The 13,781-nt window shown below is 55.4% G+C and overlaps 1 protein-coding gene across 4 annotated transcripts in view; it reads left to right on the top strand.

The window, feature by feature from the left end:
* Window positions 1–11,662, top strand: part of SND1 (staphylococcal nuclease and tudor domain containing 1) — a 406,889-nt gene extending 395,227 nt beyond the window's left edge. For 3 of the 4 annotated variants that reach the window (XM_073238486.1, XM_037023516.2, XM_073238487.1), the window contains 7 exons: window positions 2,918–3,059; window positions 5,771–5,894; window positions 6,749–6,818; window positions 7,946–8,059; window positions 9,094–9,297; window positions 10,928–10,972; window positions 11,080–11,662. In XM_073238486.1, coding sequence (XP_073094587.1) covers window positions 2,918–3,059; window positions 5,771–5,894; window positions 6,749–6,818; window positions 7,946–8,059; window positions 9,094–9,297; window positions 10,928–10,972; window positions 11,080–11,145 — 765 coding nt within the window. In that variant the 3' untranslated portion in view covers window positions 11,146–11,662. The remainder of the gene's footprint in view (window positions 1–2,917; window positions 3,060–5,770; window positions 5,895–6,748; window positions 6,819–7,945; window positions 8,060–9,093; window positions 9,298–10,927; window positions 10,973–11,079) is intronic. The other variant, XM_073238488.1, reaches the window with a different exon arrangement.
* The last annotated feature ends 2,119 nt before the right edge of the window (window positions 11,663–13,781 follow it).

The raw sequence follows: 13,781 nt of genomic DNA, 5'->3' as shown, positions 1-13,781 counted from the left end.
CAGAAGGGCACTGTAAGACGATGTGGGCAAAATGTGCCCTTGCTCTAAGGATGGGGACTTGGGCATCCACGCCATACCAGCTGACTGAATCCTTCCCACCAAGAAGCCATGTGTCCAAGCTGCCTTTACCAGCTTGCCAAGGGTCACTGGTGGCCAAGTGCCAGGGAATAGCTGGTCACCTCCATCCCATGCCCCAAGGGAGAGGGAACCTGGAAGCCTCGCCTATTCTAGGGGCCAAGCCAGCCCTCTTAGAATGGAGTTCTTTATCTGAGGAGCAGCTCTCCCTCGTCTACCCAGTGTCAACCTCATGCGTTGATGCCTTTACTACCACTGTGCCCGTCCTGTCACCCAGTGAGCAGTAGGACCTTGTCCTGCGACTAGTGCTATTGCTGCCCTGCATATGGGAGCCCAGGGCCCGAGGGCCATCCTGGAGGCTTCTGTCTACATCAACCTTGACTTCAAGCTTGCTGCCCACCTCAGCCTGTGGGAAGAGGCTCCACCCCCTCACCCCGAAGGCGAACCTGATGCTGTCACTTGAGGCCCATTTACCTGAGGTGTCCTTAGCAGTTTCTGCTCTCACTCTGTCAGTCTGTTCTCAATCCATCAACACCGGGAGGATCCTCCTTAACCACAGCCAAGAGAGACAGGGTGGGGTTAGGCTGCAAGCCCAGAACAGCTCAGGGACGGAGTCTCTAACATGCTGCACACTGGGCAAGAAGAAAGAGCAAGGTGGGAGAGGGCAGAGCCCGCTGACTTGGTCTAGTGGGCAGAGGGACTGCAGCCAGATTGGAGGGTGGGTACTGGCAGGAGAAGGGGCAGGAGACAGACTTCTGGGTCTGGAAGGCCACTGGTGTGGGCTGGGGCTCGGTCCCAGCTCCAGTTCTGACAGTTTTGTCTCTCAGAGGCAGTACGAGTCCCACACATCCTGGGAGCTGAGAGCCCAGACACCGATTGGAATGACTGGCTGAGTAGTCACTTCCCTGGGGAACTTCCAGCCAGGGGCCCAGGAAAAAAGCCTCAACCTTAACAGGATATAGGCCTTAGAATTGAAGTAATTGTGACTATCTGTGCCATGCCCTCTGACTGGAGAGACCCTTTCACAGGAAAGTCCAAAATCTAGAAGTCCCCTTCCCCATAAGGGCCAGTGGGCCCTTGAGGGATAAGACCAAGAGTCTCTGATCTGACTGAGTTGAAGTTTTCCCACCTGCCTCCTCTCCTGTGTCGGCCCCGCCTGGGGGTGTTGGAAGCAGAGGTATCTAGGTGCTAGAGACAAGGGAGGTGGCCGTAGCAATGGGACAGGTGTTGGGAGAAAGTGAGCAGGGTCAGGAGCTGTTTGTTCTTAAGTACAGCTCCAGACAAGGGGCCCATGAGCTCAGCCTCAGAGAGCAGAGAGCTCTGCACGAGTGGCTGGCAGAAGATTGGGCCTAGGGGAGGTCTCTCCCTTCCCCCTCCACTACTCCTGGCAGCCTCTCCTGGGCTCAGAAAGTCCCTCCTGTTCATTCCATTTCTCAAGGCCCCTGTCTCCCCTTCTAGTGGAAGAACATACACTCATGCCACATTAAAGGCAGGAGCTCTGAGCCAAGGTAGTTCAGTGATTTCATTCTTGCCCTTCAGCTGCTTCCTGATGCCACCCAGGAATCTGCATGTCAGCTGAGTGATGCTGTGGCCAGAGTATCTCTTTGCAAGGGAAGCAAAGGAGCGGCTCAGGGAAAGCCCGTGGCTTAACCAAAGTCAAACAGCAAATTCGGGGGAGAATGAAAGGAATGCCTGTCTCCCACCTAGTTTTTCCTGCTGCCTACAGCTGCTTCTGTCTGCAGAGGCTCAGCCACTGCCACATGTCCCTTGAAGAGCTCCAGAGCCAGACTGCCTGTGTTCAAATCCTGGTTCCACTACTTCTAGCAAGACTGTGTGCCTCAGTTTCCTCATTTGTAAAGCAGGGTAATAAGTACTTAAAAGGTGGCTGTAAGGATTGAATGAGTTAATACTTAGCAAATGTTCAGGATGGCACCTGGCACCTGGTAAGCATGTAAATTTTTGGCTAACCTTTTTAGTGCCCAGTTCGTGTGTGTGTGTGTGTGTGTGTGTGTGTGTGTGTGTGTGTTGGTGGGACCCCATGTGTCGAAAGGACACCAGCACCCCAACCCCTTCTCGCTGCTCAGCTGAAAAGCCACCTCCCACCCCTGCTCTAACAGGCCTTGCTACTGGGATAATCTCCTGGCCACAGGATTGGACTTGACATGCTGTCACATGGAATCAGCTTCCGAGCCAAGCTGCTATAGCCCTGACAGTGCAGGGCTTGGTGGGGGTTGGAGGAAAGGGTGGAGGAGGCGGCCCAGCTTCTGAGCTGGGGTCAGAGCAGCCTGCTCAAGGTGAGGAGGACAGAGGAGTTGCTGAGAAGAGGCATTCCTGCACAGTGACGCCCTCCCCTCCAGGGCCTGTGGCCCTGTGCTGGTAGGAGGCTCTAGAGAATGCAGTGACCCCTGCAGAGTGGTGTGAGGGAGGGAGCGTGGCCCAGAACCACTCCAGCGCCAAGCTTCTCACACTCTGATGGGCATGAGAATCACCTGGGAGCCTTTGGTTTTGTTTTACTCTCTCTGGGACACACACAACAAACCCTATTTTGGTTGCCCTGGAGCCTACTTTGGGACCCAGGCACCTGCGTTTTTAATAAGCTCTGCAGTTGCTTCTGATACTTGCCAGAATTTGAGAACTACTGGGTCAGAAGAACTCCAGAGTGCTCTCCCTCCCCCACCTCTAGAGTTCCAGGACCTCGGCCCAGCTGATGCAAGTGCTCTGTGGCGAGCCCCATACTCACTGGCCCCAGGATTGACCCCACTTGCCCAAAGCCCCCTTTTCTGGTGTCCTTTCTGACCTCACTTCCCAACCCCCTCCTGCCCTCTGCTGACTGCATGTGCAGGTCTGGGCCCACTACGAGGAGCAGCCCGTGGAGGAGGTGACACCCGTGCTGGAGGAGAAGGAGCGCTCAGCCAGCTACAAGCCAGTGTTTGTGACAGAGATCACCGACGACCTGCACTTCTATGTGCAGGATGTGGAGACCGGTGCGTGCTCATGTCCAGCCCCAGCACTGCCACCCTGGGGCTCCTGGCATGGTCCAGCCTGCCTCCAGGGCCCCTGTAGGGGGTGGGAAGGAGGGCTGCTGCCCAGCACCCAGGCCCTGTGTACTGCTCTCTGGGCCCACTGGTCATTTCATGGACTGCATGTGAGCTGTAACGGGAGCAAGGCCGAGCAGGTCCTCTGAGGGCTGGTGAGGTAAGCAGTTTTGTCTGGATGGTTCTCCGAGACTCTTAGGTAATTGTTTTGCTCACAGACACCCCTGGCTACACTGGGTGTGCAAATTTGTCCCCTCAGACAGGAGACAACAGACAAATCGTCTCTGTGTGGTCAGGATGCACAGATCATCACTCGGCTCTTTTCCCCCTCAGCTTCCTGGAGAAGGCAGCAGGAGGGGAGCCTGTGCTCATCTAGGCCCAGGTTTCTCCTGCTCTAGAGGTTGCCATAGCCCTGAGTGGTAGCCAGTTGCCATGGAAACAGGCAGAGCTCTAGGGGAATTGGTCCCGGGCAGTCTTTCAAAGGACCCTCTCTCTCCATCCTCCTCCTCCCCCCACCTTCCCTCAAGTGCTATGCACTGTGGCCAGAGTCCCCTAGGCAGAGACCCCAGGCTTCTGGGAAACAGCAATAGAGAAAACTCTCAGCACAGCTACGCTGTGGCCCCTCTGGCCAGCTTTCACCTCCATTCCCTTTGCACTCCCCCGCCCCCCCGCCCGACCTCCCTCCTCTCATTGCCACCATGTGCAGGGAAACCTTTTAGCTGAACACAGAGGGAAATGCTCTTCTAGCCACCTCTGGGTCCAAGGAGCCAGGTCTTTCAAGGCACTGGGGACTAAAGTTGTCTGTCACTGGCACTCCGTTGGGCCAGTGGTAGCCTCCTGAGCCCCACCCCCAGGCCTCTTCCAGATTGCCATCCACTTCGTCTCAGCCACTTCCCCTTCTAATGATATTTCCCGGGCAGCTGCTTTTGTGGCAATGTCATTTCATCAAGAAAAACTGACAATTTTGAGCCCTAGACTAGCTGTACTTGGAAAAGCTGGAGAGTAGTAGAGAGGGAACTGATGAGCCTTCAGGTTTAGGTTCTCTTGCTCAACTGCAGTCTTGGTGTAAGGGGGGCTGGCCTCCAGGGCTGTGTGGCACGGCAGGGAAGGCGTCCTGTTGTGGTTCAGGGGGGAGTGAGAGCTGTTCCTGAGTGCAGGAGCCAGCCAGATGGCCGTCGGGGAGCTTGAGAGAAAGGGAACTCAAAGATGACCCTGCCCTGGGGTATGACAGCTCCCATGTGGCTCACCTGGCCTCCACACCCCACTGGGTAGGAGCCACGTGTAACAAGGACAGGGCCCCGAAGTCGCCAGGGGACAAAGCCTGAGGGTTCAAGGCCTTCGACCACATAGTCTCTAATCTTTCCGTGCCTGCCCGGCCATCTCTGAACTGTAGGAAGCTGAGACACTGCAGCATGTGGTAGCCAAGGCAGAATAACAGCAAGGCAAGAGAACTGAGAGGCGAAGCATATATTACTGGAATATTGAAGACGGAGCAAGGTGCTTTGTGGTAGCCCACCTGGAGAGAGTCGTGATGGGCTTCAGGAAGAAATCTCCCTTCCCGCTGGCTCCATAGAGTCCATGAAAATAAACCGCAACATGCACAGCTCCCTCTTCTGAAACCTTCCCTCGTGGGGGACATCCTTTTACCCTGTCTCCCTTCTCTTAATTAAAGCCCGCCTTCAGGAAGGATCTGATGAAATGATCGCATTGCCATTTGCTGTAAATGACCAACCCGACTCTGTGAGGACCTCCCAAGGGGCTTTGCCTCGTGCAGGAGGTGAAATCTGCTTCTGCTGCCTTGGAGCCAAAAAAATAAGAAGTAGTAAACATTGACCAAGTATAGGAACAACTTGTCTGTGTAGAAGCTTCTTTGTTAGTTCCTGAAATTTTACTGTGGGCAAGGAATGCTGCCCCAGAAGAGTGACAGAGCATTTACTGCTGGGGAGGGGAGAGGGCAGCTGACGTCCTTGTTCTGGAACCCAGCTTTGTGGACACTGGGCCAGTGAACATGCAGAGGCCAAGAGTGGACATAGGCCCTCAAGTGTGTATGCCAAGTTCCTCTTCAATGCAGTGGAATTATTAAGCACCTTACAGGCAAAGGGGATTTACTAGGCTCGGCAAGAGTTAACAGATCAGTGAGCCCCAGTCTGTGCCCTGAAGGAGCTCACAGTGTAGTGTCTGTATAGAAGCTTCTTTGTTAGCCAAGAGCGGCTGCCGTCACTCACCACCTGGTGGCCCAGGCCAAGGCCAGCCTCTGTAGGAGTGGGTGCTCCCTGTCCAGCTCACCCCTGGAGGAGGCTGCTTGGCCTCAGCCTTGTTCCGTACGCACTCACTTCTACTTTTCCACCTCCTTAAACAAAGCCCAGAAACATTCCTGAGGGCTTCCCCAGCCAGGACTGGCAGATTAGAGGGATGAGCTCAGAAGACTGTGTGCGCCCCTAAGGCCTGAAGTGTCAGCCTGTCACCATCCCGCTTGTGGAGATGATGAAACCTTTTGAGCAGGGACCAAAAAGGACTTCCCCACGGGGTGGAATGAGCCAGGGCTGCAGGCAGAATCCACATCCTGCCCGATTCCCAGTCTCACCTGGCCTCCCCAACCCTACCTAGAGATGAGGCTCCAGAGAACATGACTCCCAGTCTCACTCCCTCTTCCCCGGCAGGTACTCAGCTGGAGAAGCTGATGGAGAACATGCGAAACGACATCACCAGCCACCCCCCTGTCGAGGGCTCCTATGCCCCACGCCGGGGAGAGTTCTGCATTGCCAAGTTTGAAGATGGAGAGTGGTAAGCCACTTGGACCCGAGGAGGGCCGAGTCTTAAGCAGGCATGATAATAGGTCTGTCCTCGGGTAGGCCGGCAGAGGGCTCCCTGCTAGACCTGAGGCATTGGCCTTCGCAGCTGGGTGTCTACTAGGTGGTGGTGGTTGACCTTGGCCTGCTTGCCGGGGTGGCCCTCTGCACTGCCCGCAGCCCGGCCAGCCTCTGGAGTACAGAGGTGGTGTCCCTCCTTGTCTCTCCTGGGACACCATTAGGGGAGCCCTGGCTGACTGGGGCTCTCCAACACACCTCTCACCCCACACAGGACAAATGGGGGCACTGATGGCAGAAGTTGGTTCTCACCGGGCGCAGACCAGCCACCCAACCCTCCACCCGTGTGGGACATGAGCAGCAGAGCTCACAGGCTGCAAGGTCACTTAATGTCCGCTCTACCAAGGGTAGGGCCCATGGCCTTCCCAGGGTGACGAAGTGACTTGGATATGTTCCCTGCTGCGGCCTCCCAGACAGATCTGCCGGCTAATTACAGCTGCTGTTTAGTGTGCTGGGTTTAAACAGCAGACATCAATCTAGTCATTAGTCTTGTTGCTTTATGCCCCAAGGACACATTAATCTGCTCCACATGCTCCCTGCTCCCTCCCTCTGCTCCCAGCTCTGCTCTGATTTTCTGAGGTGATGGCCACAGCACCCCGAGCGTGGGCTTTGGTGGGGTCTGGTCACTATACTGTCCATGACAACCACGGGTGTTCACTCCGAGCCCTGAGCAAGGAAATGCTATACTGGCTGCCCTGCCCTCCCTAAGGCTCCAGGGAGGCCGGACTCTTGAGGCTGGTCCCGTGAGCTCTGCCTGTAATGTCTTTGCAGGTACCGTGCCCGCATAGAGAAAGTCGAGTCTCCTGCCAAAGTACATGTCTTCTACATCGACTATGGCAACGTGAGTGTGGGGCACGGGGGCGGGGGCTGACAAGTAGGCAAGGGAAGAGCCCCAAGTGACTGCCGGGGGCCATTCCACACAGTAGCGCTCTGGTGAAGCCCATCTGGCCTCTCAGAGGTCTCTCCCAGCTCTGGACTCCCTTACACAACAGGGAGTGTGTGCGCATCTCAATTGTACGGGTCGTGTAAAAAGCCAGTGACCCAAATGATCGGGCAAAACTGGTGTCTTTGGTTAGAGCCTGTGGAAACTGAGAGGTCTCCTGTCCAAGCCCCAGGGCTGAACTGCACCCACAGTTCCTTTTCTGGCCAACCCCTCTGAGAATGGGCCCATGCAGGCCCACTGTACCCATGGCTCCTGGTTCCCACGCTCACTCAACTGGGGGCTGCATGCTGCTCCCCAGCATTTCCCATAGCCAGGGTTTTTGGGAAGGGACAGCCACAGGGTGGCAGAGTGACGGGTGCCCTGGGGATAAAAGCCCCTTGGGCAGGGCCTGGGAATCTGTCAACAGTTCCTAGGAAGTTCCCAGTGGGCATCTCCCAGGCAGGAGAGACAGTTACAGGTCAGAACCCTGAGGTGTGGTCATGGCGGCCCGCCATCCTGAAGGACTGAGTTTGAGGCAGGTTAGCAGAGAGCTCAGAGCAGGACCGTGTTCCCAGCTGACCACCTGGGCAAACACCGGGAGGGGTTGAGGTTGGCCGCACACCAGCGCCAGGACCACAGGCAGGCAGGGGGCGTCAGGACCTGGTCTGTCTGTACTCTCCCAAGCAGAGCCCCTGGCCTGTGGGAAACTATTCAGGGAACCCATGCCATATAGGAAAGGTATTTGAAAGAAATGGAAACAGCGATTACAGCCCAGTTATCAAATAGATTACTTTAGCAGGAGCCACCAGGTGTGCCAGCACTAGGCTCATAGTGAGAGGGCATGAGTTACAGCTACCCACCTACGCAGGACCCAGTGGGACATGGAGAACATGGCTTTGTTGACTGGGCAAGGGCACGCCGGTGCTTGTGGGCCAGTGAGGGAAGCCCCGAGTTAAACTTCCCAGAGGCCTGGCCCCAGGGAGTTGTCCTCTGAGAATAAGGGGGCGTTGACTGTGTGATGTGTTTGCCTCGGATGTCATCTGCAGAGAGAGATCCTGCCGTCCACCCGCCTGGGTGCCCTGCCACCTGCCTTTAGCACTCGTGTGCTGCCAGCTCAAGCCACAGAGTATGCCTTCGCCTTCATCCAGGTGCCCCAAGACGTGAGTCTGCACATCTTCCTTGCTCTGAAGGGGACTGTCCAGTGACACACAGCATTGCTGCAGCCTCACAGGCGGACGGGAGGAGATGAAACAATGATCGGCGGGCTGTCGGTCACAGGATTTGTGGTGGGAATGACCGAGGAAGTTAAGGGAAGTTGAGTATCCGAGCTAGTTCTTCAGAAATGGGCAGGCCTGGTGGGCCAGTGTGCATTTGGGCAACTGGTCCACTTCAGTTGGTGTCAAGGGCCTTGCAGGAAATGGTGGGAGATGAGAAGGGAAAGGTAAGCCAGGGCCTGGGCATTGAGGCCTTGTCTGCCCTGACAAGGAGTTTATTCTTCATGTAGCAGGTGAAGGCATTGTGACAGAATTTTCAGCAGGGGTGTGACATAGTCAGATCTACTTTTGAGAGTTAACTTTTGGCAGACTGGAAGGAATGGTTGAGAGATGTTTGCAGTTGAAAGTCCAGGTTAGAGATAGTGACAACCACACAAACTGTAGAGTAGAAGCTGGGGGAAATAGGCCAGTCTCGGAGCACCATCAGGGCGGGTGGGTGGGCACTGGTGTGCAGGAGTGGTGGCATCACGGATGGCTCTGGGGCTCCTTGGTGTGGATATGTAGCTGTTGGCCAAGAGGGGCGGCAAGAAGGAACAGATTGGGGACTTGATAGTGTTCCGTTTGGAAAGTGAAATAAGACCTAGAATCATGGGGACCTAGGATCCGAGTAGTTGAGACTATGGGCATGTACCAGGGTGAATGCACGGAAGATGGGACAGGAAGGAGGGGGGCCTTGGTGCATGTCGCAGTCCCCTGGCCTCAGGAGGAAGAGCCTGGGACAGAAAAGGATGGGATGATACACAGATAAGCTTGCAGGGAGGGGAAAAATGGGAGAAAGAGGGGGGCACTGGAGGTCCAGTACCTGTTTCCTCCCTCATTAGGATCTGAGTAGTGGAGGGTGAGACCCTGGCACCTGCTGGCCCCTGACTCTCATTGCTGTGCTTACCTCTCCCTCTAACCCGGGTGTGTCCCTGTTCCAGGAGGATGCTCGGACAGACGCTGTGGACAGCGTGGTGCGAGATATCCAGAACACTCAGTGCCTGCTCAATGTGGAACACCTGAGCGCCGGCTGTCCCCATGTCACCCTGCAGTTCGCTGATTCCAAGGGTGATGTGGGCCTGGGCTTGGTGAAGGAGGGGCTGGTCATGGTGGAGGTGCGCAAGGAGAAGCAGTTCCAGAAAGTGGTATGTGAATTGAGGGTGGCCACCCACTGTGGAGCAGCCTTCCTGGCACAGGGGTACTGGGGACCACACCAGGAGCTAGTGAGGGAGCAGGGACCCCACCTGCTGGGGAAAGATAATGATTTGGGTTTGTTGGTGTTAAAAAAAAAAAAGCTAATTACATCCCAAGTAAATTGGCTTGGCTGAGGAGGCAGCAGTGAACTAGACTAGTAAGTTGCCCTTTGTATGCACCCCCAGGTGACAAGCTAGAGAGCTTTGCCAGGGTGAGAGTTGCAGCCTGTCTTGCTGTCCCTCCCATTCTCAGCTCCTAACACACGAGTGCACAGGGCCACCGGGAGCCAGAGTCCTCTGTGAAGCGGTGCCAGGGAGCCCAGAGGGACCCCACGCAGCAACCCTCCAGACTGTGGGAACAGACCCCAGGGCTTGGGTTGGGCCTGAGTCCTGCCTCCACCATTCACGAGATGTACAGCCCTAGAGGACAACCATTTGAAGGCAGAGTGTCCTGTTGATGAAGTCAGCCGAGACTACCAGCCTCGCTGCCTTGCAGGGTGGACTACACTTCCTGTGGTTCAGTTGCTGATCATTAGGATCAGGCCTCTGCCTCTCAGCACCATCCTCCTCCCAGCCTCTGTCCAAGCCACAGTGAGGCCCAGTAACACACCCGCCTCGGGAGAGGGGTTGGTGGGCAGCTGGGGTTGTCCTGCAGCATCCCTGGCTCCACCTAGTGCTCCCTCGGGAGGTGAGAGCCACAGGGCTGGAACCAGTGGTCTCTCTCCACTGTGCCCATGGCTTCCCCTTCACCCAGCCCCTCCTTCGCCTTTCCTCTCACCCCACGTAATGAATTGGTGCTCTGTGGATCTGTGGCACTATTTATGCAGGTCGATAATTCATTTAGGACAAGACCCCAGGGTGAGTTGCTGCTCTGTCTCCTCCAGACAGGAGAGGCCTGACCCCCAGTTGTCCCTCTGGAGATCCCCAGTTTCCTGAGGTCACTCGTGGGAGTTAGCTTCAGTTTCCCTGTAGAAGTTGAGCTCTCTGTATACCCCATAGGAAGCCACCATGTCTCTGGTGTGTAGAAAATGCCTTTGCACAATATCTGAGACAAACACCTGTCATGTTCATTATCTTAGCAGACATTTACTGAGGGCCCACATGTCTCAGTGAACATTCCTGCCTTGTGGAGCTTACTTTCAAGCATAAGGAGGCAAACAATGAAATAAATAAGTCAGTGAAATAGAATGTTAGAAGATAAGCTCAATGGAAAAAGAAAACATAGAAGTAAAAGGAATACAGAGTGTGTAGAAGGGTGGCAGATTTTAAACAGGATCATCTGAGGCCTCATTAGAGGAAGATATTTTATCAAAGACTTAAAGGCATGGAGTAGGTAACCAGGTGGACGTGAGCAGGAAGAGCATTTCAAGCAGAGCAGATGGAACAGCCAGTGCAAAGAGTTGAGAAACAGCAAGGAGACTGATGTAACTAAGCACTTTGGATTTTACTCTGAGGGAATTGGGGTGTGCTGAGCAGCGGAGCAGTGGGACCCAACCTGGCATTCTGCAAGATCCCAGGAGCTGCTCGGTTGCAGCCGGAATACCCCTGTCTTGACTGTTCCCTGTGTTCTCTCTCCCTCCAGATTACAGAATACCTGAATGCCCAGGAGTCAGCCAAGAGTGCCAGGGTGAGTTTTCACCTCAGAAGCTGCAGAGGGGCCTGGAGGGGGCTTAGCCCTGGGGTTCCCATGGGGCCCTTCTCAGCCCTGATGAGCCATTTTCCATTTCCTCACAGCTGAACCTTTGGCGCTATGGAGACTTCCGCGCTGATGACGCAGATGAGTTTGGCTACAGCCGCTAAGGAGGGACTTGGGTCTGGCCCCCGGCACTGCTCACGCCAGTTCCTCTGCCTCTACCAGGAGGATGTTTTCAGCTCCAGACCCCAGATCAGGGGTGTAGATTGGGTCCAGCTTTGCTTCAGTGTGGAAATGTCTTATTAGGGCAACACCTGGGCTCAGGGTAGGGTGGGGGGTACCCAAAGCTTTCAGGGGGCAGGCCATTGCCTTCCAAGGTGAAAGGTACTGCTCTGTTCTCCACAGTATCTCCCAGATGATTTTGTTTTTGATTGGGGGTTTGGTTTTTTTAAATTGTCCTCAAATCAGGAAGAAACATGAAAGATGTTGTCCTAACAGAGGGTGTGATCCTGGCGCCCCACCCAGACTGCCTTTCCCCACCTCTCCATCCAGCTATTAATTATGTGATTTCTGATATGTCCATTCCCAAATGCCAGTTTGTCTACATCTGCCCCTGCGTCATCCCTCCGCCACTTCTGTATTTAAAGCTTTGGAGGCCCAATAAAATAGTACTTGCTGTCTGCAGCCTTATTGGTCATGATGGAGTCCAGAGCCTGGGATCTCAGCAGTCACAGCCTGGAGGAGACCTGGGCACTTGAATGATTCCCAAGGTAATCATCCACGTGCCTGGCCATACCCACTAGAAACAGCCAGTCTGGGGAAGCAGGGCAATTCTTCTGGGGCCTGGTTGGCATTACCTGGCACCAGGGCCATCAGGCAGAAGGCTGGGGCCCCTCTCTTTAAACTCATCAGTCTAGATCCCACTGCACATGACTGTGGCCAGGACCTTAGAGGTTTAGCTGGCAAGCAGTGCCCAGGACCGGTTATATATGGAAGACCGGGCTTGGTCTCACCAGACCCAGGTGGGGAATCACTGGTCCTTTTCTTGGCCAAGTCCTGCCAGAGCCCTAGCAGGGGGGCCAGCAGGGCTCCCCTCTTCTGCTGTGCTGGAGTAAAGCTAACACCAGATAGGCTGGCTCAGCATAGATCAAGAACATGGGCCCCTGGGGCCTGCCCAGCTCTCTCCTCATGTGTGTTCACTAGAAAAGAGCTGGAGGACAAGGTTGCTCTGAGGGAGGTCAGGGCCACTGGCCGAAGAGAGGCCTGTCTCTCCAGGTTGGCTCTGGCTCTGTGTGACTTGACAAGACATCCCCCAAGGTCCTCCAGGTAGAGCTGGCAAGGAGCTCAAAAACCCCAGGCTACTCCGAGCTCCCAAGGGAGGAGGGCGGCTCAAGGGGAGCCACTGTGGTTTGTGGGGAGGCTCCTGTTCTGGCACTCAGAGAGGGGCAGGGGAAGCAAGCAGTATGTGTGATGGGGCACCCACCACTCCCAGTGTCCAGGGGAGCTGCCTGTTCTCCCAAACCCCACAGCCTCGTGGTGTGGCCCTGCCTGTCTCCTGGGAATACTCAGGTGAAGCTTGGCGTGTCTGGCAGCCCCACGTTGAACCTCCACTCTGATCAGGTGCCGCACCAAGCTGCCATGTCGGATTGGCCCTTTGATCTTGGGAGAAGTCGGGGTGGTGGCTGTCCACTTCTCATTCCTAAACCAGACATCCTGGGCCCCCGGGAGGTTAGGCTTATGGCGGTTCTGCCCCTACACCCACTTGTCAGGCCCAGAGTTCCCATGAAGTTCTAAGCAGGACCGCTGCCTTCTGGCTTCCTGCCTCAGGGTGCATCCCGGTTACGGGAGGAGGGGCCGAGGAGCGCTCAGTGCGGCTCCGGAGACCCCTGAGCTCTCAGGGCTTGCGGTTTCTGCCTGCCGCCCCTCTGGGCTGGCCAAGCAAGTGCTCATGCTCCTACAGTCAGACCCTCTGTGGTCCAGTAAACTGGGTGTCCCATGAGTGCTCAGAGGTCCTGCGGGCCCCAGAGTCAGCAGGAGTGCAGGGGATGAACTGCCGTGGCTCTCTCCACCATTCCACCATCCTCACTGCTTGAGAAGCTGTCCTGTTCCCAGTAGGCGAGCCCCCCCTCTCCATGGCCCCTCATTTGGTTTTATCCAGCCTGGAGGCTTGCATGGTGAAGAGAATAGCTGTGTCACCTATTTCTCTACCTCCTGGTAGGGCCAAGAAGTAGTTGGTGTGTATCCACTGTGAGCACAATTGGCACAGGGGCAAGATGCCAACCCACTCTTTGCAGAAAGCTCTGAAATCATCTCACTGTCTTAGCCGTTGCCTTGGTTACCTCTGCGCCCAAGGATAAACCCTTCGTGGTTCTCCAGTTGAAATGATGCCTGAACCTTCCCACTTCATACTTTGTTTTTCTTCCAACGCTGGTATAGACAAAGGTCAGAACATTTACGAGGCCTGAAGGCGATGCCTCCACTTCCTCTCTCTGCCATGTCTGTTGAGCTCCCAGGGTCCCTCCTGGGCAGGGCTGTATCTAGGGCAGGCAGAATTCGAGGTGCACCCTTTGTGCAGTGCACTGGCATATTTTTCCTTTAGCCATGGTTGAGACCAGTCAGCACCAGAACTTATACAAGAAGCACCAAAACCCTCTCCAGAGGTCCTTACCCCACTGAAGTTATACAACTTGCTCTGTGTTGTCAGAATCATAAGCTTTGCTTCCCCATCCACCCTTCCAGTTGAACAGAATCTCTTGAGCACCTGTTATCCACCCACCCAGACATCCAACACCGACTAAGAGCC

Source organism: Manis javanica, chromosome 6 (genome assembly GCF_040802235.1).
Source record: "Manis javanica isolate MJ-LG chromosome 6, MJ_LKY, whole genome shotgun sequence".
NCBI classification, from domain to species: Eukaryota; Metazoa; Chordata; class Mammalia; order Pholidota; family Manidae; genus Manis; species Manis javanica.
This window is presented reverse-complemented; position numbering and strand designations above follow the sequence as displayed.